The sequence below is a fragment of the Rattus norvegicus genome, chromosome 4, assembly GCF_021556685.1.
Source record: "Rattus norvegicus strain SHRSP/BbbUtx chromosome 4, alternate assembly SHRSP_T2T, whole genome shotgun sequence".
NCBI classification, from domain to species: domain Eukaryota; kingdom Metazoa; phylum Chordata; class Mammalia; order Rodentia; family Muridae; genus Rattus; species Rattus norvegicus.
In genome coordinates, this window is record NC_141537.1 from 179,146,950 (window position 1) to 179,174,799 (window position 27,850).

At 42.8% G+C, this 27,850-nt stretch overlaps 1 protein-coding gene across 47 annotated transcripts in view; it reads right to left on the reverse strand.

The window, feature by feature from the left end:
- The window catches only part of Sox5 (SRY-box transcription factor 5), a 955,418-nt gene that overhangs the window by 265,555 nt on the left and 662,013 nt on the right, over positions 1-27,850 (reverse strand). For all 47 annotated transcript variants that reach the window (XR_015685240.1, XR_015685246.1, XR_015685248.1 and 44 more), the window contains 1 exon segment: positions 19,439-19,649. Coding sequence is in view for 34 of the 47 variants with exons in the window: in XM_087655720.1 (XP_087511846.1) it covers positions 19,439-19,649 (211 nt within the window). In the remaining 13 variants the exon portion in view is untranslated.

Sequence of the window (27,850 nt, forward strand, 5' to 3'; positions counted from 1 at the left end):
CAACAGAGTTATTGCTGAAGGAAGAAACATTTCTCAAACCCCACTTCTTATTTCTCTTTAATACAGTTTTGGATTAACAACCACAAACGTATCACACAGTCTCAGAAAAGAGAACTGTATTTCCCAACCATTTAGTTCTAGGAAAAAAAAATCTTTGGGTGTTTCCGTTTCATGAGTCTTTCAAAGTTTTCAGTCTATTAGGCATACAATAATAATTGTTATTCTATTCTGTCTAATGATAGACCCTTCGACTTTTATCAAATAAGAAGTGGTCTCTTCGCCTCTTTTCATTTCTTTACACAGCTCAGAGGCTCAAAGAAGATAATTACAAACAATTCCTCAAGAATGGTTCAGTTAATGTTAATTTATACAACAAACTAATTACTGCCAAATGGTAAGAATCACATGTGGAAGTCCCTTCTCCCACGCACACAACTCAACCAGCAGCCATCTGTCTTAGCTCCGGAGAACTCAGGGACGGCCGGAGAAGACTGGGAGAGGAAGGGTGTGGGCTCCTCAGTCCACTATTCTCCCAGCAAACCACAGGCCCAAAGGACCACACGTACACAGTGTTGGCCGGTTTCAGGAAATAGAAAGAGAAGAAACAGACAGAAGGCATTCGGTGAGAGCATGTCAGCTACAGTTTTCTCTGCGGATGCAACCCACCTCAGCCAGCAAAGGGTGCTTTGTTCATGGCTTCAGATGCAAGCCACATGCCTTCAGCTGCCATTTACATCCTTTTATCATTTTGCTATGTAGAGAAGTATTGATGATTTTTCCTCGGGGTATCAGTAATTTCTGAATTAAGACATAGTTCAGTCTATAGCTAGAGCAAAACAATCCTCTTACACATTATAACTTGAAAGATACTTGTTAAATTATCATTGATGATATATATATGTATATATATGTATATATATATATATGACATAGGGAGAAGTCTTTGACATTGAATTGGGCTGAAAAATATGGACAATTCTTTTTCTTTAAAACAACAAGGTGAATCCTGGTATGTAAGCAATAATGTCTCTTCAAATGGAGTTTTAAAAAAACTAAATAAGAGTAAAAAGTATATTAAAATTTATGTTTTAGTAAGTTAAAAGAACAATTGCAGATGCCTTTCAGCATTCAAAACTCTGAACAGAGACACAGGTCCTTGTCAAGTATGCGCTGAGTGAAAAACACCAGGAAAAAGCACGTGGCAGACAAACAACACTCACTTGTCTCTTATGCGCAGGCCTCTGGGATGAAAAAGTAGTTTACATGGATGGTATCTCACCATACTGGACTACTTCTTTCGTGTATGTGCAGGTGCTCAGCGGATGCAGGGAAAGAACTCAAGGTAAGCCTGGGAGCAGTGACAGGAAAGACTAGCTTCCTCCTCTAGCAGAGATGCCCCTGTGGGCATAGAGAGATGTCAGGAGAAAGTCAGGGGAAACGATGTACAACCCAGTGGGACCCCAACGCCTAGAGTAGGAAGACTGAAATGGTGCTTTACTTGAAGCTCTTTCTTGAGTTTATTTCATCAAAGTTGACACAAACCCTAGGCTAGAATTAGCAAACTTTCTGCCTTTGCTCCAAAGTGTAGGGATTATAAGAAGCATCGCCTTGCCTAACTAATTCTCCTTCTCTTCCTCCCTTCCTTCCTCCCCTAAATGTGTGTGTGTGTGTGTGTGTGTGTGTGTGTATTTGTTGACTTAAGATGCTGTGTCATCCAGAATTTAATGACAGGAAAGGCCTTGAGTAATGAGGCTATTTAATTTGGATCAGCCATGAACCTAGTCATCTAAGTGCAGTGGCGACCTTCTGTTGCTGCTGCCATAGAAAGGAAGGGAGCAAAGTCATGCTATCTGCAATGTACGTGGCCAACCTGGGGCTCACATGCACTAGGAAGGGTGCTACAGGATACAGGCAGGGTAAAGATGACTCTCAGTCATGGAACCAGAGTGTGGCTTTTCAATAATGCTCTGCATGTGACCCTTCACCTGTGTTCCTCTCAGTCCCCTCAAACTCAGCGCTTAGCCATTAAGTTCCAACTTGACTCTGTCTGTGGTGTGAAAGAAAATTTCTTTACCTGTCCCCATGAAAAACCATCTGACAGTAGTTTGAAAACTATCAATTGCTATTGTTTTATTTTCAAATAAAGGAAAATGAAACACTCACCCTAAGGAAACACAAGCCTTAAACCTTGACATTTTATCCATGGGACAACTATTAGGACTACTACCAAGAGCCCCTGGGTGGACAGCCTTGAGTTAGGACAGAAAAGGTGCTGCCTGCTATTTAATTAAGTTGTTCCATCCAGAGTTGCTGTGTTAGACGAGACCTACATGTCCTACTCAGAGGACATGCAGTTCAGAGAGCAAGACAGCAAATATTTAGGCAGTTGAGACTATACTCTTCAACTTCATCAGCCTGGTGAAACATGTAGAGAAAAAGGAGCATGACAAGGGACCAGTGAAACTTTATAGACACAATGTGACTACAACAGGTTATAGACACAATGTGACTATGACAAGTTATAGACACAATGTGTCTACAACGGGTTATAGACACAATGTAACTGCAACAGGTTATAGACATAATGTGATTACAACGGGTTATTTACGTATCACAAAATAGTCTTTTGATTTTTCAAGAATCAAAAATAGAAGACCTAAAACCTATTCTCTGCTCATAGCCTTCACTGGGCTATGACCCTATGTAATAACCATGCTCTAAAAGGTCAAAATGTAACAGAGAGAAAAGACAGACTTTTTAAGAAAGAAGGACAGAGGATTAAAAGGTTGCTGGTAGGATTGAAATATCAATTAAATGTCAGGGATCAACAGTTATCAGCAAGTTATAAGTTGAAGGAAAATCACTGTAAGTTAACAACTTATATACATAAAAAGAAAGCATGGTAGCTGAGGGATGAGATGGAAGTGGAAACTTGTTGGAACAGGGTTGTTCAGAGGGTCAGAGGTAGTACTCGAATATGAGAAATAAAGCTACAGATTAAGAGAGTTAGACAGGAAGTGAGCTCACCAGACTCCAGACAGACAGGAAGTGAGCTCACAAGGTTGGAGACAGACAGGAAGTGAGTTCATTGCAGCTTCAGGTGAACCATACACACTTTATTAAAGCTCTTGGAAATAAACTGTATAGGCTTGCACAAGTACCTCATCCCATCCTCACTGAGTCTCACACTGCTGATTCCAGAGGAGACTGTTGAATAATGTGACTGCTAAATCCTTCATCCTGCTCTCCCATGACCTTATCTCAAGCAAACTATGTACACAAACAGACTATGCACTGATGTCAGCATGAGATCTGAGCATGCTAGAACAACTGTATCATTTGTTCTCTCTGTATGTATGTCAGAATTAACTATTTCTTAAAGTTGAGGTTATAGTTACAGAGTAGAAAATTTAAATTATGGCTCTATACTCATAGTTATTTTTTTTTTCGGAGCTGGGGACAGAACCCAGGGCCTTGCGCTTGCTAGGCAAGCGCTCTACACTGAGCTAAATCCCCAACCCCTCATAGTTATTTTTTAATATTGTATTATGAGGTCAAAAAATGATTCAAAGGAATCTATGATTATTCTTTTAGTCCCCAAATAAGCCTTGGTTTAGGTATTACATATTGCCATTATGATCATAATCTGTTTTAACCTTCCAAATAGATAGGATTAAGCAAAAGTTCAATGATAACACATGCTATCTTTTATAATCATAATGAGTAAAAGCAAAACATGAGCGAATAAAGAAAAACAAAATGTTACACCTCTGGATAATTTGCTGATGCACCAAAGGAAAATTTTCTTTTTTCCTTTCAGGTGCAAATATCCTTCAGGCAGCTGGTGAGGAGCAGAAATGAGATGGGATGGAAGCACTTCAGAAGAAGCCACATTAGGGAGAGATGGGCCCAGTAGATGCCGCAGTCACTTTTGCTCAACCATCTGAGAAGAACTGGCTAAAGTAATCATAGGAGCCACACCACCTCCAAGACAGAACAGAGAATGTCCACTGGCGTTTTACAGTCACCACAGAAGCAATGAGGCCGAACATTGAGTATGTGGTAGGGAATATATATATATATATATATATATATATATATATATATATATATATATATATATATATATATATGGTAGGGTATAGGTATAAGCACTTCACCTTCAAGCCCCCATGCTGCCTCGTTGCCAAACTTTTCCCTAGGATCTGAAATTCTTGGTCTCTTTTCTGCAGTGTCATAATCAGGTTGAGAATGGGGCTACGCCTTTCAATCTGTCTCCTCATTAACCCAAAAAATAATCAACATGTATCAGGAGCCTAATACACACTTGATATCGAGATGAAGGTGTGTGTAAGTAAGGGGCCCAAGAATTAAGGTTAAGGCCACAGAAAAAGAAATATAGATTCTACATTGGGCTTCACAAAAAAATATACACAGGATGGCAAAATGATAAAATAATGGAAAAATTAAAATACAGAATGTAAATGCGAATTCCTGTTCTGTACACTTGCTTCAGCAAAACTCCCTGTAGGCAAAGGTTGCAGAGATTCATCAGGAGGGGGCTGGCAAGATGGCTAAGCAAGGTAGGACAATTGCCCCTAAATTGATAACCCAAGCTCAGTCTCTGGGACCCATGTAGTGGAAGGAGAGAATCACCTCCTTTCAATAACCCTGTGACCTCACATATATACTGCACTATTCCCCCTACCCTGAAAAATAAATAAGTGTAATAAAAAAGAAATTCAGCATAATATAGGTTGTCCTAAAATCTAAAGTAACTATTATTAATTATTATTATTATCACTTTATTGTTTCACATATATGTTTATACATGCTTCATATTTTTATTATATGTATATGCTGAATATATTTATTTTACATATATATTAGTATTTTATATCTATATTTGTTTGTATATTTACATATGCATAATAATAATAATATGAACAATAATAATGTGTAGATCTGGGTAGGCCAAATCATTTCTCCTAAGAATAAATAATTACATAAAACCATATAGAGTGAAGGAGAGAAGAACATGTCCGGAATTTTGAGTCTCCCATAATATCAAACAGACAGCACGGCTCACTGCTTAGAATCACAGACACCTTCCAAAAACACAGTGTATAGTGCCCTTTATAATTTAACAGAGTTGGATTTTTTTGAAGAATTGGGCTAAAAGGCAGGGTTTTTGTGTTGTTGTTATTGTTGTTTGTTTATTTGTTTGTTTTGTTTTATTGGCTCCTCACTTGAGTTGTGCATCCCTAATCATTCTGAAGAACTACCAGGAGCTAAGACGTGGACCATTGGTGACACCGGGCTCAATGGTGGTGCAGAATAAGGACAGCAAGTCAGGCAATGTGGAGTCAACAAGTGTGGACAAGGTCATGCCCTACCATAATGACTAGGGACTGGGTGCTTCTCTCCTTCCTATGATGTAGATAGCTGTCCTATTAATGCTGAGATCTGACCTCATCTTTGTAAACCTTCCTTCTGCTCCAACACATGTCCTAAGATGCACACCCAAACTCCCTGTTAGAGAAGTGTTAGACGCACTTCTCTGCTGAGACGTGGAACCTTGAGAAGTTGGAGAAACGAGACAGGTAAGATGGGACGGTGGAACCAAACAAATCCTCTGAAAAAAATGAAAATTCCGGGGGGAAGAAGTGCGTAATGGGTCACTACCAGGGTATTCGGCTTCAAGTCTTCCCCATAGCTAAGGGCAAATGAAACCATCTGAGGCCTGCGAGCCATAGCACAGGGGCAGAACACCTTCCTTTCACACATGGTGGCAAAAATGAATAAAGAAGAATCTTTCAGGCAAATCTTTACAAGACAGTGTAAGTTCTCAAGGAAATATCATTGACGCGGCTTCAACTCATCTATAATACCTAATTACCTAATAGCACAGACAGTACCAGTCCAGTGTAAGAGCGCCGTCCTGCTACATACGGTAAATGACAGCCCAATACTGCCACACTTTCCCAGCCACAGACTTCTTATACGATTCCGTCTTGCATGGAGGTCAACCCTGCTGACATATTAGTGTGTGGGAGAACACTCGAACACGAGTGGAGTCCAGGTTCCCTATCAGTCATGTGTACAGAAATCCACTGCCAACCCAAGCTACTCAGAAGGGGACAGGAAAACGTCATTTGTGTACTATCTTGCTCATCACTTCTGATAGCAACATTTTCAAGTTTTATTTGGAGTCGTACTATCTTAACTGTCCACTTCAAACCAAGAAGATGGGAGATGCAATGGCTTTGGAAGTCCCCTGCATTTGTTGCGCTGGTAGCAGGGGACGTCTCAGAGAGTTTACACAGACAGACAGGGCACTGAACAGAAAAACCATACATGGCAACTTACTCCACAAAGACAAAACAGAAGGAGAAAGTTCAAGAAAAGTTCGTTCACCCCTCCTCATAACCGTCAGACAACTTCTATTGACCAAGAATAGAACACAGTAAACATGCCAAACAAAAGAAATAATGGAAAATGTATGTACTTGCTCAGGGCCTTGGTTTTTCTTTCTACTTCCTACACACCCATATGGGAGGGTCTATATTGTGTTGACAAATAACCACAGAGAGAGGAGGGGGAGGAGAGGAGCCTGCAGGTACCCACACTGTTGTCGGTTGCTGGACACGGTGTAGACAGCCCTCCCACCCAACACACACACACACACACACACACACACACACACACACACGTCATAACCCACAGGAAAGATAAGCTATGGGTATGGTTACACAGTCCCGACATGTCACCACTCAATGGGGGAAGCAGGAGTGGGGGTTGTTGGAAGGCAGTAGTTAGGGTGTTTCTTTGTCTTTAATTATGTGACCCTTTGTATCCACTAAGGAAGACATGAATTATGTTCTAGAGTAACCTTCAGGCAATTTGCTACAGCCCCAGGCCATTTAACCTGGAGCTGTTTGATTCATTGTTCCTCAAAAGGTTTCAGTGCTGACTGCACTGGTTTATGTCGCATATGCATGCAGATAATTAACATGAAGTTCAGATGCTTTAAGCTTTTTCTGCACGTATTATCTAAAGCACAAAATGTCCCCAACAATACACCCAAATGGGGAGTAAAACACGCAAACCGAGACATTGCACTAAAGCCACAATGAGGAGAATGGCTGTGTTCTAAATGTCTGGGCTTTTCTCAGTGACTCCAGCCTGACACTATATAAACGTCTGTTTCTGAATGACTTGTTCAACTCCTCTCCATGCTAAGGAGAACATCTAACACAAATGGGAATGGGTGGTCTAGAGACAGTCAGTGTGGACACAAGCTAGGCTACAGCAACGCCGTCATTGCTATATCTAGGAATATCTCCTTGGACTTGGGAAAGAAGTAAGAGAGCTGGGTGAATTAGCTGCCTTTCAGATTCAGAACAGGAGCAAGGGCCACCGTGCTACATTCCAATGAGGCTCTCCCCCTTGGCTTCCAAAGTTTGTGGTCCAAACTCTGGAGTACATCGTGCAAGCTGGCCTCCAAGCACAACAGTGGCATGGGCCATCTTAATCCAAGCTAAGTGTCCAGGTCGTATGCTCCTTCTACTTGGCCCTAGCCTCTTTGTTCCCTCATGTTGCTGGCCATATTTCTCCTTAACATGAAGGGCAGCACACAGGGTGCTTGGGGGAGTCCTTGAGGTCTCAGGACTCTGGGAGCAGGTGGCAGAGGCGGTTCTGAGTGGCGCTCTCCACTGCCTCCAGAGCTGTCCGTGCCTTCTTCATGAGAGAGTCCTATTAGAAAAAAAGACCAAGCATCCACTAGAACAAAGCTAAGCAGGCCTATTTAATTAGGGCAAATGCTTGATCTCCACTTCTCCGTGTTAAACACACAGCCACGCGGGCTTGGGAGGTCTGATTAATTTTAATATGCATGGTTGTGACAAGTGCCTCAGGGGTAAGAGAGTGAAAAACACACACGGGCACGCAAACACGCTAACTCCTCAGCCAGGCTGGAGTCGACTTCAGAGCGACGCTTGGAAGGGCTGCCCAGATTAGAGTGATACCGTTCAGCTCGGCCTGGGACCTTCCTTGTGAGGGAAGGGAGGCCTCAGAAACAGGTGGCTGGGCTCTTCACTCTTTAATAAATGATATCCCCAAAAGCCATAGCACATGATCGGCAGGAAGAGCTGCTGCGTTCCCCTTGTGATTACTTATAAATATGCAGCCAGGGTCAGCAGGTCTCCTTCTGAGAGGTCTTTGCTTTGAATCTGAAGGTCCGAGACTGACGGATTTAGTTGAGCACAGGGAGAACAGGTATACTAGCTATCTGAGAAAAATTAGAATTCCTCGTGTAGGAAAAATATAGGGTCTGGCCTATGCTATCCCCTCAGGAGACACACACACACACACACACACACACACACACACACGTTTAAGTAGAAATCTTTATAGTGAAAGTCCTTGTCCTTTTATTTAAAGATGCATATATCTAACAGCACAATACTAGCCTGACTGTACAGAGGATATGGGTCATTAAATAAACTCCTAAAAATGGCTACATTTTATAAGCCAGAATGCAAGTTCTATTGACCATAGGATAGAAGCCATGCCACTCACACAGTTTCTACACCCACAACCCTGGATTGCAGTTCAAGGCCTCACTGCATAAAGTGGATTTTTCCATAAACAATCCCTGAGCCCTCGCGATCCAAACCTGAACGTCATAAAAATACAAATAATTTTTCTAATAACACTCCATGAACTCAGACAGATCGGGCTGAACCGCCTCGCTGGGTAGCACTTGACAAAACGTGGGAGTGGACAAGACTCACTTCAAGGCTCAAAAAAACAGCCGTGCGCTAACGTTCAAACTCTCCTTCCTGAGAAAGTGGCCTCTTCAGCATGAGAGAACACCGTCTTGCCTCCACCTGGGGGGGGGGGGGGGCACCAGCCCTCTCCTCTGTCGGCATTTCGTGAGTGTCAATTTCCATATCGGGGTGCCTCTGAGAAGGGGCGCCGCTGGGTTAGAGCCTGGCTTGCTCAACCAGAAGAGGAACATTTCCGAGGGACAGGCAGCACAGTTGAACACAGAGCCACAGAGCGCGAGGCGTAGCCCCTGACAGCAGCTGGAGTGTGGGGAACAAAACTTTAAAGAGATCCATTGAAAAGTCCCCTTGTTTGTCCTCTATGGGAACAGCACTCACAAAGGCTCTTCAGGATGTGCTTTGTCAAGGGGACAGTGAGCAAGGAGACAAACGCACCTCGAACCTCCACCAATTAAAGTGTCTTTAGGCTTTCCCGAGGAATAAGGTGTTAAAAACAAGAGTGAGTTTCAGAGAGCCGGTTCTCTGCATGGGGGTGGGGGTGGGGTGGGGGGTGGGGGTGGGGTGCTGTGGGAGTCTTCGATTCGAGATCACAGATCTTTAATGTCTTCCCCCATGATAAGCACACTGAGGAAGCTGCTGGAGTTGAGATTGATTCTGCGTCCCTGTCTCGACTCCTCCAGTAAAACTTGATCCGATTTGCAAAGGGAAGCTCTGAAGCGGACTGAGGAGTGCTAAGAAGGGGCACTTCTGTTTCTCTACACAGATGCTGCACATTTAGTGCCTCTGGCCACGGCCACAGGGCCCAGTACCACACACTCAGGTCTACCTTTTCAGAACGGCTGTGTTTGATACCGGAGAGTTCTGCCGAGAGAACTGAGCTGCACGCCATGCCTACGTCAGCAACTCTTAAGGTGAACAGTAACCTAGGGCAAGAGGGCTTTGCGTCCATTTGATGATGTATGGCCACACACACCAATAGGTTTGCATTGCGAATCGAAGGGACACTGACTGACACACGCTTTTTTTTTTTTTCTGGAAAATTCCACACATTCTGTGGGAGGTGCCATCAGGCACAGTGGATCGGGCTCAAGGCAGGTACAAATTTGTAAAAGATGCATCGTACGTAAAGTCCATATACATTTCCAAATCTTGGAAAAGGCCAGTTTGACAACTCTCCGTATATCCATTTCAGTTAAAGAACAAACAAACAAACAAAAGTACCCAAAAACAACAACAACAACAAATGGAGAAAAAATAATGTCCAAGCCAGTCCTGTTAGTGGTGAGTTTTGTTCCTGTCTCAACCACAGCCCTGTGCCTCATGGAGACAGAGAGAACGAAAACTTGCCTGTCTCCACTCCGGTGGTCTGAGGGTGGTGATTCTTGGGGTAGAGGCCAGAGATGTGGTGAGGACTTTCATGACCTAGACTTTTCCAAGTGACTTCAGTGGTTCTCACAAGAGGAGAATTGTCTGTAAATCCCATGCAGAAGCACGAGGAACTGCTTTCCACAGAGTAACACAGTAGGTCTGGGAGAAAAATTCCATATTCCTTGGGCCTCCTAAAGTCAGGAGCAAAGATTGTCTGGGGAATTGGGGCAGGGCACGAATCTCTCAGTTGTGTGCATCAGTGCCACAAGCAAAAAATGTCACACCTGGTGTCTTCCTATGCACAATGAGTATGCTCACGGATGCAAGACAGTTCTTGGGAGTCTCAGTCAAGGGGGAAGAACAGGAAGAGATGCAGACAGTAAATAAGAGTAGGCATATGGCAACCTGAGAGAGAAATACACAGTGTACACACACACACACACACACACACACACACATATACACACACATACACATACACACATGCACACACACTCACATACATACACACATACATACTTCCACACACACATACACACACATACACACACATACATACACACACATACGCACGCACGCACACACATACATACACACACACATACACACACACAGGCATGTGCATGCACACAAAAAGTTTGGAAAAATCTTACAAAAACATATTATATACATGAATATAAGAGGATGGTAAAAATTGAGACAGCTGTGAACTTTTGGGTTCTGATATTTATTTTTAGTACATATTCCCCTTACAGTGGGAATAAAAGAAACACATAGATGGGACATCACAGGGTCCCCTCCTACTTTTATGCGGGTCACAATTTATGACTTGCCCCATTATTAATTTGGAGAAACTGTCTTTGTCATCGTATAGTCATTCTTGACATAAGACACAGGCTGACCTCATATTTATTTGGGTGAACATATAAATAAATAATATCTTAGCCATGGCCTGTTTATGGGTTTGTTAGCTTCTCATTTGCTGTTGGTATTATTGATACTAGATGTCCTAACTTTCTCCCCCGAGGGATCCTGGGAAAGGAACACTGTAAAGCAGGTTGCCAGTGTACCCGAGGCGTGAGATTCCTTAATGAGCCTAGATGTGACAGCATTGATAACTGGTGCCTTTCCTAGCAGACAACAATTTACAAAGTCCTGCGTTCACCGTTACCTCATCGCTTCTCCTCAGTCACCCAAGACAGTGGTGCAGTCAGTGCTGCGGTGAAGGGCAGACAGCACATTAGCGCAGCCATGATAATAAATGAGGACAAATCGGGACCACACTTCCCCAGTGAAGTTACGGCATCAGCGCTCAGTGTTAGGTGAACTCTCATTCGTACAGAGAGTTGACAGATTCAAGAGTGAAAGTAGATAGAATCACATCGTGCCATATCACTAAATATTTGTAAAGTATCCACTGAATGGTTCAGAAACTAGACAACACACACACACACACAGACATATCACACACACACACACACTAAATAAATAAATAAATAAATAAATAAATAAATAAATAAATAAGCAAATAAATTCTGGTAATTAGAATTTTTAAAGAACTAAGTATAATGACATTCATATATGAAATTGTTAGAATGAGATCCATTATTTTGTAAACTAGCGAAAAAAATTATAAAAAAAGAGAGAGAGAGAAGGAAAATCTATGAGGTAATTAAGAATGAGAGTGGTATTAAAGCCAGAGAAGGACACAGCAGTGGGTCAGGGATGCAGCTCGGTTGATAAAGCACTTGCCGGGTAAGCTTGAACCATTGAGTTTAGATCCAAGGAACCCAAGTAAGGCCAGGTCTGCAACCCCTGCCTCAATGTGGTGGAGCGGGGCAATCCTCAAAGCTTAAAAGCCAGCTAAGCTAGCCTGGTGTATGTGAGAGAGGCAATAAGGGACCCAGTATCAATAAGGTAAAGGCTGCCACCTGAGGTAGCCTTTGCCTCAGAATGGCAAATGCATTGCCCATTCACAAGAACTCACAGGCATACACACAGATTTGTTTAAGTAAAGTAGTACTGAGGGACAAAGGGCAGAGAGAATGCATGCTCATTAGACAGATGTATGACTGGAGGGTAGAGGAAAGTTGCATCAGGAAGTGGATTGGTGATGTGGGGTAGCATGTTTCTCTGTTCATTGTCAAGAAGTGTGTGAAAGACAGTTCTCTGTTCTAATTTAGGGTCCTCCATACACAAAGAGCAGAGTCAATTTACCAAGATTTTTTAAAGTAAGAATATTATTAACTTTGGTGTTTAAATGATGTTTTACATTTATTGATTTAGTGTGTACGAGAAGAGGACACAGTGAAATCCTGATGTCTGTGTATGTGTGTGTGAGTGTGTGAGTGTGTGTGTAGATGTGTGTGTATGTGTGAGTGTATGTGTATGTGTGTGTATGTGTGTATATGTAAGTGTGAGTGTGAGTGTGTTTGTGTGTGTGAGTGTGTGTGTGTGTGTGTGAGTGTGTGTGTGTGTGTGTGTAGGTCAAAGGGCATTTTGCAGGTAGTGTTCTCTCTTTCCACCATTTGGGTCCCAGCAATGGAACTCAGTTGATCAGGCTTCGCATGCCTTTACCAGACAAACCAGTTCAAATCTGCCATCTGAACTGCAGAGCTCTGTGAGGATCACCTGAGGAACTTGCGGAGTGTGAGAAGGAGAAGATCCCTCCTCTCACTTACCAGTGTGGCAATGCTAGTGAAGGGAGTTAAGCATACTTTCCACAGAGCATTTGAATATTTAGTATGGTTATCGGAACTCCAGTGAGTATTGGAATAAAGTTAAATAAACAGCCCGTAACACAGCATGTCACTGGAACAAGGGTGAAGATGACTCTAACTCCTGCTTTCTGGGAGACCCGAGCAAACTCTATGACATAGAGAGCTAACATAAACATGTTTGCTTTACTGCTTCATCTGAAGCTCTACCACTCCACAGTTATTTTGCTCTCAGACATTTTTTTGACAATGATTTTTATTAAATTCTCAAGGTTTTCTTGTTTTTCCTCCTTTTTATAATGGCAATTAGTCTACAATGGGTAATGCCCTTAAACAGTTTCTGGAAATCTGATCACTTAAAGAGTAACATTTAGGTTACTTAAGGAGTAACATTTAGGTTACTTAAGGAGTTAACACTTAAGTTACTTAAGGAGTAACATTTAGGTTAATTAAGGAGTTAACACTTAAGTTACTTAAGGAGTAACATTTAGGTTACTTAAGGAGTGACATTTAGGTTACTTAAGGAGTGACATTTAGGTTACTTAAGGAGTTAACACTTAAGTTATTTAAGGAGTAACATTTAGGTTACTTAAGGAGTTAATACTTAAGTTACTTAAGGAGTAACATTTAGGTTACTTAAGGAGTAACATTTAGGTTACTTAAGGAGTGACATTTAGGTTACTTAAGGAGTTAACACTTAAGTTACTTAAGGAGTAACATTTAGGTTACTTAAGGAGTGACATTAAGCAGAAACTAGCAATTATCACTTCTCCTTTTAATATTTCAGAGGGCCAAGGAGCCACTGAGGGGAAGTAGAGGAGTTAATGCACGACTGTGCAAACTTAGCAAGCTTCACATGAGGCTGTGGACGCTGGAGCAATGGCAACACCAGCTTTGAGAACGACCCTAGAATGTCTCTAATCATCATAGTTCTCATCTGAAAATGGAGAGGAAAGGAATCTAGTGACTGAGGTCATGGGAGAGGTCTTGCCTGTCTTCAGTTGCCATGCCTAAGAAGGGCTGGCTAATTCGACAAACTTACTACCAAATCTAACACAACCACAATAGAAAGGCTGACATAATATATGTGGGTCTCTATGAATTTCAGAGCACACATCACAGTAAGAATGAACAGTAATGGACAGCAAGAGGGCTCAGTGGGGAAAGGCACCAGGTTCGAAGCCTGATGACCTGAGTCTAATCCCCAGAACCTACACTGTTGACTAAAAGAATTGATTCTGGCAAACTGTCTTCCCATCACCATACAGACTTGTGTGTGCCCATGCATGGATGCATTAATTAATTAACATATATAATAATTAATTAATAATTTTGAAAGGAATGGACATTAAGGATAAGTAGGAGCAGAGCCTTTTTAATAATGAAGGCCCAAAATTCTGAGAAACTAAAAACACAAGCAGCAAAGTGTAAGGTTTTTCTCCTAAAATGTGTTTGAAGATACCTTAACTCATCGCTCAGAAGCTCAGGCTTAGCTAAAGAAGAGGCGTTGTTTCCTCCATATGCATGTTCCTCTAATCCCTGACAGACAGGCTCACCTTCTTGGCCTCCCTTCGGATGGCCTAGCCTCCTCTCCTGGCTTCCCTGTCCCTGTTGGCTTGCTGTTGGCCAGGCGAGGCTGGAAATAATGTGGTCTTTCTAGTGAGATCTGTTTCCCCGCCCCCACCACACAAGAGGAAGCCAAGATGTGAACGCGGCCACTCATAATGATTTCACTGGGCTGAATGAAATTTTCATCACAACCTGCTGCTCATTTTAGTGCCCTTTGAGAAACAATGGACAAAGATCCAGAGGAGAGAGAAGGATCCATTCTGTGGTATCTGTCTGTGCACTTAGCACTTAACTCCGTCCCCTCTCTGCCTCCCGTGCCTTCCCACAGCTTCTCTCTCCATGGAGCTGCATCATGGGCTTGTTGATGGTTTTCCCACCAGCACGTTTTACATTTTCCCCTTCAGACTGATTACTGAAAATTTTATCTTTTGGATGCCAGGTAATAAGAGAGCCTCAGCTCAGATGTACATACTCTGCCTGCCACCATAGTCCCTGTACATCAATGGGAAGGCAGGTTTGAGTGGCTGGTCTCAGGACTACCCAATACCCTTTGATCAGTGATGTCTTGAAGGCCAACAGAGCTTCCAGTTACTTCAAAACCTCCCATCCCCTAAGATAAAATTCTGCATGCCTTTCTCTTTGAAATTTATTATTTTTCTTTCTGAATAAGAACATGGCTTTTTTTTACTCTGATATAAATTACTTCTTTATAGGTCCGTGAATTGTTTTGGTCACTAAATACTCATTCTTGAAAGAAACATAGAGTCTCATATCTGTGATCCCAGCAGTCAGGGTACAGAGGCAGGAGTATCGTCAGGAATTTGAGGCCAGCCTAGGCTACATACTGAGTCCTGAGCAAACATAGGCTACAGTATGAGACCATGTCTTAAAGCAACACATGAAGTATTTTAAAATGCATATATATTGTTACCAGGGAAAATTATTAGTATGAGTAGGTCTATGATTTTAGATATTCAGAGCAGACTCTGCATACCTTGAATATGTGGGTGTAAGGTTGTTCGTGCTCTGTCATTCAGAGATTGTTTCTGAAACTCAAGAGAGGAGATGAAGGTCTATGTATATGTATGCTATTCTGTATGCATATGTGTGTATGCATGAATGTAGCACATGTGTGTGTATGAGAGAGAAACAGGCTTGCATGTGTGCACATGCACAGAGGCCAAAAGAAGACACTCTCATACTCTGTCCCAATTCCTTTGAGATACAAGCTAGGCTGGTAACCCACTACACTACTGGAATCCTCTTTTCCCTGTCCCATACAGGGCATACATGGGATTACAGGCATTGCATAATGGCATTGTGTCCATCCCTGACTTGAAGGAAGAAGTGGTAGGCTATCAAGTTTGCACAACAAGAGCAAGTGCTCTCCCCAGCCGAGCTGCCTCTCTTGCCCACACTCCGATTTTCCGATTCTTGCCTTGTTCAGTATACATTCTCTCTGATCTTATTTTATTTAATAACACAATCCTTTTTACCTGAACATTTATGCATTCTAAGAGGAAGGTGTTCTTTAAAGTCCATTACTGATGGAGATGTACTAAGAACGACCCTCAGAACTTCATAGGCAATAATGATTTTTCCTTGTGCTTCCTTCCTTCTGTGACTGTCATCCTTGTTATTCTTTCATCAAGTACTTGTGGGTACCACCTACTGCTGTCTTTCCAACTGAGAAACATTCAATGAGTTTAGATTTGGTCTGCCATTACCTCCAAGTTAAGAGTTTATACATCTCCTCTTGGTCAACCCAATACAGCAGAGCAATGGCATCATACTCAAAATTTTTAACAGTACCATCCAAAGAGAACCCCCAGATCTCTTTGGAATAGAATATACAGAACAAACACAGGGGCCCTTATTCCTTATCCTTGAATTCAGAACATATCCAACACTGTGATTTTAAATTAACATGTGAGGGGAAATACTTTACGACTCCTTCTATGAAGTCAGCATCAAAATCAGAGACATACATTATTCAGAAGAAAGGTATGAAATAATTGACCCAGGGTCCTGAATGTAAACATCTCCAAGAAAGTCTGAGCCAGTCAAATCCCAATGTAGATCAAAAGAACTATGAAGTGTTCCCAGTGGGATTTATCACGAGCTTGCTCGGTAGGTCAATGTCTGAAAATCTCTTTGGGAATGTAAAGATTAGTGATTGCGTGCGTTATATTAGTAGGTAATAAAGATCACTCCCTGTATGTATTATGTTAATAGGTAAAATTCTAAATTCATAGAAAACCAGAGCAAAGAAGATAGTAGGTACTGATGGCATCACCCAGGAAAGCCTACAGTAAACTTCCTGTGTCATGGTGGGTCAAGAACCCTGGCCCTTACAATAAAGAACACAGCGATGGTACCATATCCTCTCCTCCTACTCTTAATCAATATCCCACTGGAAGCCTTGACATGTAAGAAGGAAGAAAATAATAAAACCTGAATTGAGGGATGGAATAAATGAAACTGTCAGTTTGTGAATGACATGCTTGTCCATGTAGATCATCTCACAGAGTCAACAAAACCTGCCACAACTGAACCCGGACCCACGGGTTCTGAGGACAGTACACATAATTTCTACGTATTACCAGCCAGCAGGTAACATTTTGAAATTAGCGATGGTATAATTCTTGTTTGTCTTTTAATTTCACCTAAAAAGGCAGTACACAAACATAGATGTAATGGAGTACATCTAAGTTATGTATGTGGAAACCGTGTAAGAGCCACATTTTCAATAGCTGAGAAAGAGTTTTTGTTTGTTTGTTTGTTTGTTTGTTTGTTTGTGGATGAGAACAGCCATGGCTTCTTTATAATGTAGTCTAAAGGCAAAACACATTCACAGTCATATCAACAATATTTCTTGGATATAGACAAACTGATTTGTGGGGAAAGTCAGTAGACTCAGACTGACCCATAAAATCCTAAAGAAAGGAAAAACCTGGAAGAGCGATATGACCCAAAACAAGACTTCTTGTCAAGCAGAGCTGCACTCATGAAGACAGCACTAATATCCAGGCAAGGGACGTGCGATGATTTGATGGGACAGAGCTCAGAGGGCACCAATAAATGTTCATCCAGTCACCTTTGCAAAGGAGAAAAAGCATTCAGCAGACAAGAGCCATTTTCGGTAAATGGCGCTGGAATACCTAGACGCACTGTGAGGACACAGAAGTTAAAGGATTGGACGCAGAACCTTTAAAAGAATAAAGCGTTCCCAGATCTGAGGTACGCAATGCAAACTTGCAAAAGTGAAGAAGACAATGCAAGAAAAATATCTCGGACTCTCCATGACTACTCGAACAAATCAGACGCAAACCCCACGAACAAGAGAGTGACAACTGGAAAGTCATTAGAGTTAATTTTTCTTCCCGCAAAAGAAAAGGCTGAGAACGAAAACACCAACCACGGACTGGGAGAACGTTTGCCAAATACATTTCTGATTCAAAACTGGTATCTAAAATATGTAAAGATCTCTCGGAATTCATCTGTATCAAAATGACTCAGTAAAGTACAAAAGCGCTGAACGGACACTTCTCCCGAAGATGCAGAGACGTAAAATAAATACATGAGGAGATGTGGACGTGGGGGCCATCAGGGAACTGACAGGTAAAGCAGTTACAAGAACGGGATGCATAGCTATTCGAACACACAGAATCCCTAAGAACAACAGAGCTGAAGGTTGAGAGGGATGTGAAAGAGTAGGGACCTCTCTTCAGTGACTGCAGGAAGGAAGGAAAGTTTTATGAACACTCTGAAGATAGTTTGGCAAATCTTTACAAAGTCAGGCAATATCTCCCATACCCTCAGCCTTGATGCTCCTGAGGACTTGAAAATGTATCGGTGATCATACACTGTACGTCAGACACCGCTTGTAATCAAAGTGTGTCTCTCCTCCACTCGGTTGATTTGTCCAGGGTTATATTGGAATAGGTAACATCTGGATCTAACCCTGGACAGGTTAGAAAGATTTTTTTCTTCTTTCGTTTTATTTTTAGGATGAGCCCTTACACACATCATATGTATTTCAAGTTCAAGCTGCTACCAATAACCACAAAAGAGAGCTTTAAAGTTAGAGCCCCAAAGAACGGTTTCTAAGAGTTCCAAAAATGGAGGCTACTCAGGCCCACAGCTAAGTAACTACAATAACGTTTTTATGGGCTGCGCAAGAAATGGACCTAAGATCAAGGATAGGATATGAATATATTGGTGTACAAAGGTTACAAAATGTTACACGATTCTAAAATAGCCCTTAAGGGGAGGGATTTTCCTGAGATCTACAATACAGGCTGCAGATCCGAGACAAGTTGTTGGGTCTTCGGTGCGATGCTCGGACATTCTATTTTGAGGCTGTAAGTTTGAATCAAGTAGAACTTACTCATGTATAAAACCAAGGCTCACATCACAATGCGAATTTATGATTTTGAAAAAAAATCTTAGGATCTGTGAGATAGAGATAAAGAAAGGAATAAAATAAAGGATGAAGGAAGGAAGGAAAGAAGGAGAGAAAGGTAGAAAAAGAGAGAAAGAAAAAACAAACAGCTAGATAGAGTGCGTGAGAGATAGAGAAAGAGAGAATGGGAGAGAGAAGAGGAAGAGGAGGAGGAGGAAGAAGAGGAGGAAGAGGACAAGAAGGAAGGAAGGAAAGAAGGAAAGAAGGAAGGAGTGAAAGGTAGAAAAAGAGGGAAAGAAAAACAGACAGCTAGATAGAGTGCATGAGAGAGAGATAGAGAGAGAATGGGAGAGAGAAGAAGAAGAGGAGGAGGAGGAGGAAGAAGAGGAGGAAGAGGACGGGAAGGAAGGAAGGAAGAAGGAAAGAAGAAAGGAAGGAAGGAAAGAAGGAAGGAAGGAATCTCCATTGACATAAGGTTTCTGGTCTGTTGAATTGAAGAGTCTACACCAAACACCAGATCAGAAGTGGAAGCCAAATCACACTCCTCCACCCAGGAAGGACATGGCCTGTCTTTCTCTCCCATTCTTTACCTTCCGGCTCGTTCTTGATCAGCTCCTCCATCTTCCTCTGCTTCAAGGTGTCGACCACATCCGCTAAGCTGCCCTTGCGCCGCTCGGGAGTCCCCAGGGCTGCGCTCGACACCGACTCCCCACTCTGTCGCCCACCTTCTTCCGCCTTCTGAGGTGAGGTAGATGAGTTGTACGGAGCTAATGAAGACATAACTTTATTGCCATCGACTTCCTGGAAGAGAAAGCAAAGACGGGGTGGGTGGTTTAAAAATCGGTAGGATCACTTTGGCGAGGGGGAAGTCTGGAGCTTACTCTGTAGACATACTGGGATGTGACAGGTCACTCTGTAAGAGCAGGGAGCAAAGAAATCTTGGGAAAAAAAAAGAAATGACTTGGCTTCACTTTGCAAACCAGCTCGAGAGTGAGTCACTGATTGCTCCACAGGCAAGAGCAAAATGGGAGGCCCCTTGCCATAGCATGAGGCAGCAAGTTTTTAAACGTAGCCTTTAAAGAGCTGCACAGTGTGGTCCTGCTGTCCTGGCTGTTGCTTAAAGGTCTCGCACGTTTGTATGATTGTAAGGCAGAGCTGTCAAGTGCATTCAGCTGCCTGGCGATATTGGAATGTCTAAACAAATCATACACACATGCACCTTGTCTTTCTCTGCAGTCGCTGTAGCTTCTCTAGGGCTCTCCTGACTGAAACTAGGTCTCTCTTGGTGCCCCACTCACTCTCAAGCTTTAGAAAAGCCACGCCTCGGGGGAGACCTGGACACTGGGTAGGAACGTCATGAGACTGCTTCTGCTTCTCTGGAAGTTTTCCTGACTGAGGCCTAGTTTCTGGCCTCCCCCTGCGTTTCGCTACAGTATCCAGCGCTCTGTTAGCCAGTCCCCTGAATTTTGCTTCTTTGTAACTCTCTGCCCCAGAGCGATTCTATTCTTCACTCTAAAACTTTGTATTTTTGTATTCTCTTATCTTTTTTCTCTTCCAGATTTCAACCAGGAAATTGTGACGTTTATAGCATGCAGGGTCTATTTGGTGTCGAAGATATTTCAGGAATTTTAAAGAAGCATGAATCCTGCCTGATAAACATTTTTTTCTTACTTAAAGGTCTGCCTGGGGTTATCACTTATATCCACAGTCCTTTAAGTCCCACAAAGCAAAGCACCGTTAAGAGCAAAATTCTATCATTATAGCTTTGGGAGCTGCTCTCTGATTGTGCCTCTCTTTTGTATATTGCAGGAGATCCTCGTTAAAACACAGCCAAGTGTGAGCAAATGGGGTATGTGAGATTGCACACCATGCCTGGTGATACCTTCATCATCCATCATCCGTGTAAGAAATGATATTAGGCACCAGAAACACAACAAGTAGCATTGATAACTTTTAAAAATTAAGGCCAATATTGGCTCGCTTAAAGTACACTGAATTCCTTGACTAAAATCTCATCATCTCGGTCCTTGAAAATCGTTATCAACATAATTGTTACATGTTGATGTGATCTTGAATTAACAGATGTTCAGTGGGTATAGGGACATTACCTGAAGGAGACATATCAGTTTGTTGTTTGGCCTGAAGCATGAGGAGAAAACAAGAGAAGAAAATGAAGAGGAAGGAGGAAGAGGAGGGGAAGGAAGAGGAAGAGAAAAAGAAGGAAGAAGAGGAAGAGGAGGGAAAGGAAGAGGAGGGAGAGGAGAAACAGGAAGGAGAGGAGAAAGAGCAGGGGGAGGAGTAGGAAGTGTGTTCTAAGAAAACCTTCTAAATTACAACTTCTAAGTCCCAAGTAAGTTTACTCCCAAGTAACTTCCCTCTCTCACCATCACTAGGGAATGTGCCTCCAGTACATCTGCTGAGCGTTCTGTGCACACAACTTAGTCTCCAATGTTACTGGGTTTCAGACACAGCTTGCATTACACAGGGATTGCAAGCCCTTGGAGGGGAACTGTGTACCCACTTTTAATGTCATTTATTAAAACTATACTTAAACAGAAGCACATAGAGGGGCAGAACGCACAGGCTCCTCTTGGTCAGAGGACTAAAAACTCCATTCCGTTAACTCAGAAGAGTGTTTCTCATGAACGGCCCACAGGACCCATCATCGATAGTGCAGAATGCAGTAAGAGGCATCTATATTCATTGCATACCCAAGATTTTTCTTCTCTTTCTCCCTGAGTGAAAGGAAACACTTCTCATCCGAGGCTCCACAGTGGGTACATGGGTCTGTAGCCTGTTTAACAAGGAGTGCTCCAGAAGCAAGAATGGGCGGCTGACTGAAGGCAACACAGATCATCAGATGGCTCCCACATCTGCATGTGATGAGGTCTGGAAGATCAGAAGTTACTCCCAAAGGAAGGACCTCGCTTTACACACCTCCCATTCACACACCTTACATACAAGAAGGAAAGATTTTTTTTTAAGGCTTAACTTGTATCTTAGGGATTCTAATTCAGTTGGCATGGCAGGACAAACGTAAAGAAAATTTATTAAGCATTATTGCTACTTTAAGCAGGATGGTATCTTATTGCTGGTTCACCTGTCAGGTGACATTTTAGCCCCAGCACCGCCAATCCTTTCAATGGGTGGCTAACAGTTGTTGCAGGCTGGGATTCCCTTGCATGGTGACTATCTTGTTGGGGAAAGCTGGCTCCGACTCCAGTCAAGGGAGCCTTAGTGTTTCCAGTTTCTTCCTGAGATTGTTTCTGCCATATCTGAAACATGGCTACATGTTTCTCTCCACTCTGGAAGCAGGTGAAATCCAGATACTCAACTTTCAAGAAGCACCAAAGGGCCAGAATAGCCACATGCATCTAGTTCACCCCTAAAGTCTGAGGGAAGGCTTCAAGCTTGTACAGGCGAATGCCCAGAACTGCGAGGAGGTGTGTGTTAGCATCGGAGTGATCGACTCACCCACATGGGTCAGGAGGTCTCTCCCTTTGCTATCCTTAAGCACAATTCTCTGGATGTTCTCCACCCGTCACCTCCACAAGCAAGAGAATAAGAGATGGTGTGCTCAACAGAGCTCGCTTCCACTGAAATACCCTTGTGAGCATAGCTTCTATTTGCCTCTTTCTAAGGACAGTTTCACTCTAAACACTTGAAAGAACTCTTAATATTAGTCCTTAATGTTTAAATGTTAATTTGGATAACAAGGAAGAATTATTTGATTTGAAAGAAGAACCGAACTATACTGTACTGTACCTCAACCAGATCCAAACAGCACCTCACCCTTGGCTCTCGATCTTACGAGAAGTATTATCTTACTTAAAGTTTGGCTCTGTACATGGAAATGAAATTCATACATGGCAGCAAAGTCATATTTATATCCCATTTATTAGACTACATAATAATAATTGGGTAGCTTATTTTTAAAGAGTTTTATAGGCCTAAATTTAATCTCGATAGTAAGACTAATTATGATTTCCGGTTAATAGAGAAACTAGGGGACTCTAACTTGGGGAAATGACTGAGGTCATTAGAACAGGGACAGACGAAATAATCCATGAGGCTTCAGAAGCTCGACTCTAACTGTAACAGTAGCACAGCTTTTCCCCTTAAAAATAAAATAATTGCTTTTATCTATTATATGTGAGCAAGACACTGTCTTCTTCCCAATAATTTTGGAAATAAAAGTTTCCTTCTAATATATTTGCCTTCCATAAGAAAATGCTTTCATACTGTCCTCCTATCCAATAAAATTAAAAATAACCTTTGACATTTAAACAATGACATGAGCTCAGATGACTTTTCCCCTAACTAGTAGTTCTGAGTCGATGTAATGGCTAGTTTGTGGCTGTTAATACTGCCTGGTCCTCTGTTTCCAGAAAACTGAAAGTTTGAGCACAGAAAAAGCAATAGGGAAGACCAGAGTGGTGATTGATGAGTCTCACCAAGAGCGGTCTCCTAAATGTGGGGTTCGCAGCAGCAAGTGATGACAGAGAGATGCACAGAAGACATGCTCTCCTTACAGACAGAGATATGCACAGTAGACGTGCTCTCCTTAAAAGGTCGAGCTGGCAATGGGCATTCCATAAAACACTCCACTAATACAGAAACACAACTTGGAAAACTATTGCAACACCTACCGTGGGTGCTCACCCCTTAAATGATATTTAAAAGAAGGACGTCACTCCCATCATACTCCATTATTTTGCAATGATTGTCACCCTTTATCATCTACCCTGTCAAACTGAGCCTGTCCGGTGGGCAAAGGATCCCTGAATAGACCTTCCTTTAAATCTTGACGGCACTTTCTTGGTTAAATCTCCATTGTATTTTCATGAACATTATACTGTGCTTGTTTATTCTTTGGTTTTAGACGCCTGGGAGACCGTTTAGGCTGCCCTACTGAATACAATCCCTATGTTCTGATACACATGCCTGCGGAAACACACAACCCATTCTCCACCACCTTAGAAAGTAGATTCCCTGTTGCTGTTGTTTTTTAAAGATTTGTTTATTTATTACATATAAGTATACATCACTGTCTTGAGACACACCAGAAGAGGGCAACAGATCTCATTACACATGGTTGTGAGCCACCATGTGGTTGCTGGGAATTGAACTCAGGACCTCTGGAAGAGCAGTCTGTGCTCTTAACCACTGAGCCATCTCTCCAGCCCTGGATTCCCCATTGTTAGTATTCCAGCTATGAACTTATTCCTGGAGTCCCCCACAAACTCCCATTAACTGCAGTGTCCCAGAAAGGTCATGGTGTAGACAGAAGATGATTCTCAACAATTACTTTGAAGAATAATGAGTGGAATGGGTATGGTGGTGAATGCCCTTAATTTATTCATTTGGGAGGCAAGGGTGGCTAGATTTGTATGAGTTGAAAGGGCGCTCCTGTCTACACAGTGAGTTTTAGGTAAGCCAGGGCCATGCAGACAGAAACTCTCAGTCTCCCTCCATGCATGTGTGCCTATCTATTTATATATCTCTTATCATCCACCTATCAACTGTCTACCAATTTTTTATCTCCCATCATCATCTTACCTGCTGTCTCTGTATCTAACATCGTTGCATTCATCTATCTAAGTAGACGAAAGTCTAAAGTACATACGCAGACTTTGTGATTTTGTTCCATGATGCATAGAATACTTTCGATTCCTGCGCATAGACACACACCTCTGGGTGTGTCTGTGAGCATTTAGCTAAGCAGCGAAGCCACTAAGCAGGGAAGACTCACTCTGAACAAGGGAAGAACCATGAATGGGCTGGAGACTTAGAGTGAATAGAGAAGGAGAAAGAGAGATATGCATCAACATAGATCTCTCCTCTGGTTGCTGTCTTGTGATGCTTCATATTCCCACCATCATGATGGACTGCAGTCCCTTGGTCTGGGACGCAGAGAAATTCTCCCCTTTCTGGTTGTCTCTTGTACTTGGTGGTTTCCTTGCATTTTACACAGTCAACATCTGCTTGCATTTAGGGTCACCATAAACAGTGGTGAGTGCTGTTGGATTGCTTTCCCCAGGTTGAGAAACAGACTCTTGTAGACCGCAGTCCAACAGGCTAGGGAGGCTCTACGGCTCCACCCTGGTCTGCGCTTCTTCTCAGGCCCTGAGCCGAACAGTCTGCTTATGCTAACACTCCACTACTGACCAGACAGTTATGCTTCTGCATTTGTTACCTCTTTCTTCATTGTATAATTTATGTATTTATATTTCAAATGTTATCCCCTTCCCCAGTTCCCTCCTCTCCCATTCCCCTACCCCTGCTTCTATGAGGGCGTTCCCCCTCCCATTGACCCACTCCTGCCTCCCTGCCCTGCCATTCCCCTACACTGGGGCATCGAGCCTTCACAGGAACAAGGGCCTCTCCTCCCATTGATGCCAGACAATGCCATCCTCTGCTACATATGCGGTGGAGCCATGGGTTGCTCCAGGTGTACTCTTTGGTTTGTGGTTTAGTCCTTGGGAGTTCTGAGGGGATCTGGTTGGTTGATATTGTTGTTCTTCCTGTGGGGTTGCAAACCCCTTCAGCTCCCTCAGGCCTTTCTCTAGCTTCTAAGTTGGGGTCGCCATGCTCTATCTGATGAGAACTGCCAGCATCTTAATCTGTATCAGTAGGGCCCTGGCCTTTGTTTTCAAATTGCATCCCACTGGCAGTGATCAACAGTGATGGACCACAGCTAACTTGCTGATGGGTGATTTGTGTGAGCTTCTTCTCTCATGCATGTCCTTGAACTAAAAATGCAGGCAGACCTGGGAATATGTGACATGGTTCTGCCTGCCTCCCCTGCATTCCCAACTCATAAACTCTAGAGGGAGAGCCCAAACATGGGTTTTGAGGAATCGGATGTCCACTCTAGTTCAAGAACTTCCACTGGAAAGTAAAGTGAGTCTTAACCCCACAGTGGTGGGGACAATAGCTAGGCTGGGAAAGAAACAGGTTATTAAGTGACAGGACCTAAATGGTGAGAAGGGAGAAAGGGCAGAATGTTCTATGGGCAAATGGGTAGGGGAGGGGAGAGGCAAGGGCACAAGGGACAGCACATGTCACTTGCTTTGACATTTGTCTAAATGGTCACATGTACACGGGTTGCTGATAGAGGTAAAGAGAACCAAACTCAAGTCCTTGTATGTGTACAGCAAGTGCTTTCCCCCAGAGCCCTTTGCTCAGCCCCATGCCTACGACTGTCACAGTCACAGAGCAGACTAGAGAATCTGGGGTGATTTGTTTTTGCCAGTCTTGTGTTTTGAAATGTGACAAAAGGCTCGCCTTAATTTATTAATATCCATGATGTGAAGATTGAACAATGGCGTGTATGATGTCACCATCCTCTTTACGAAATATCTAAATCCTTGCAACTTAAACTGGGACATAAAAATAAATGGTCTCCGTCAGTAGGCTAGCTCAGCTGGTAAAGGACCTCAGCACCGAACCTGAGGATCCGAGTTCAAACCCCAAGGCCCACATAGTAGAAGGAGGGGACAGATACCCACAGGTTGTCCCCTAGCTACACAGTCTTCATGTCTCTCACACAGAATAAATAAATATGTGCAATAAAATATTGTTTATAAACAGCGAGTACTCGGGTGATTGAGAAGAGAGGTCGTCACTAGGAAAGGCAGCTGAGGAGACATCTTGGTTTCCATGCAGATGCTGCAGCAGGCTGCCAACGGGCCTTCCCCCTAAATTCTCCTCCACAATCACGTTTGCCAGAAACTCAGAGAATGCGACATCTGGGCAAGGCATGTATGTTTTCATGCGCCCTCCCAGCCTCTTAATAAGCGAGAGTGGCATTTAGGGAATTGCTAATGCATTAACTAATAGAACCAAGAAAACCAAGAACACCCTGTGCTCTCACAGCTCATTATCTCCCTGCTGAAGATGTGTGCCTGTATCTCAAGATCAAACATCTCCTAGGTACACCCAAGACCTCTGAGATCCTCCCCTTCAGGGCTCCGAGTCTAACCATATGTCGCTTCTACACCAAAAAGACGTGACTACATATCCAAGTACTTCCATTGAAAGTTTCCTCTCTGAGGGGAGTTGTTCTTTACAACGGCGAGGTACTAAACACCTAGCGTGCGTCCCATTTCTGTCAGGGGGCCCTAGAGCGGTTTTGCTAGAGCGCTTAGTCCATTTAACTTAAAAGCTGTTCATAGCTGTAAGTCTGAAGGAAGAAATGAAGTTGAAGAAGTCACTGTACTTTGGACGATGGGAGACATTGACTATTGTTATTCCTTGTAGAGTAGAACACTTACTGAATAATGCCAGCAGCTGGATATTTGATAGCCTTGTTTATAATTAGGAACAATGTTTAATGTTAAATAAAACATACTGTGGGCCCTTCCCACATGCAGTAAAACTATTACAACATCAAAACAGTTTAAGTTCCTGATTAAACAGACTGAGCCAGGCGTTACTGTTCAGGCTCCTTTTTTAAAACTATTTTATTTGTGTGTGTGGCTATTTGCCTAAATGTATGTCTGCATATACGGAGTGTCATGGACAACACTAGACGTGGTTGGGTTGCCTGGAACTGGAGCCGTGGATGTTTGTGAGCTGACGTGTGGGTGCTAGGAGTGGAACTCAGTTCTTCTGCAAGAGGAGTAAGTGCTTTAAACTGCAGAGGCACAGTTCATACCCTCAGACTCAACTCAACAAGTCACTTGGGCAACGGACACAGGCTTCTCCCTCTCGGTTACTTTGTCTGTGATGCAGATCTACGTTGTCAGCCTAACTGGATTTAGGATGAACCAGGAGACTGGCTACACACGTCTGGGGTGGGGGTTAACTTGTCTGTGTATGTGTATATATGTATGTGTAGGTGTGGGGTATGTATGTGTGTGGTGTGTGTATGTGTGTATTTGTGTGTGTGTTTGTGTGTATGTGTGTGTTGTGTGGTGTGTGTGTGGTGTGTATGTGTTGTGTGTGTTGTGTGTGTTGTATGTGTGGTGTGTGTATGTGTTGTGTGTGTTTTGTGTATG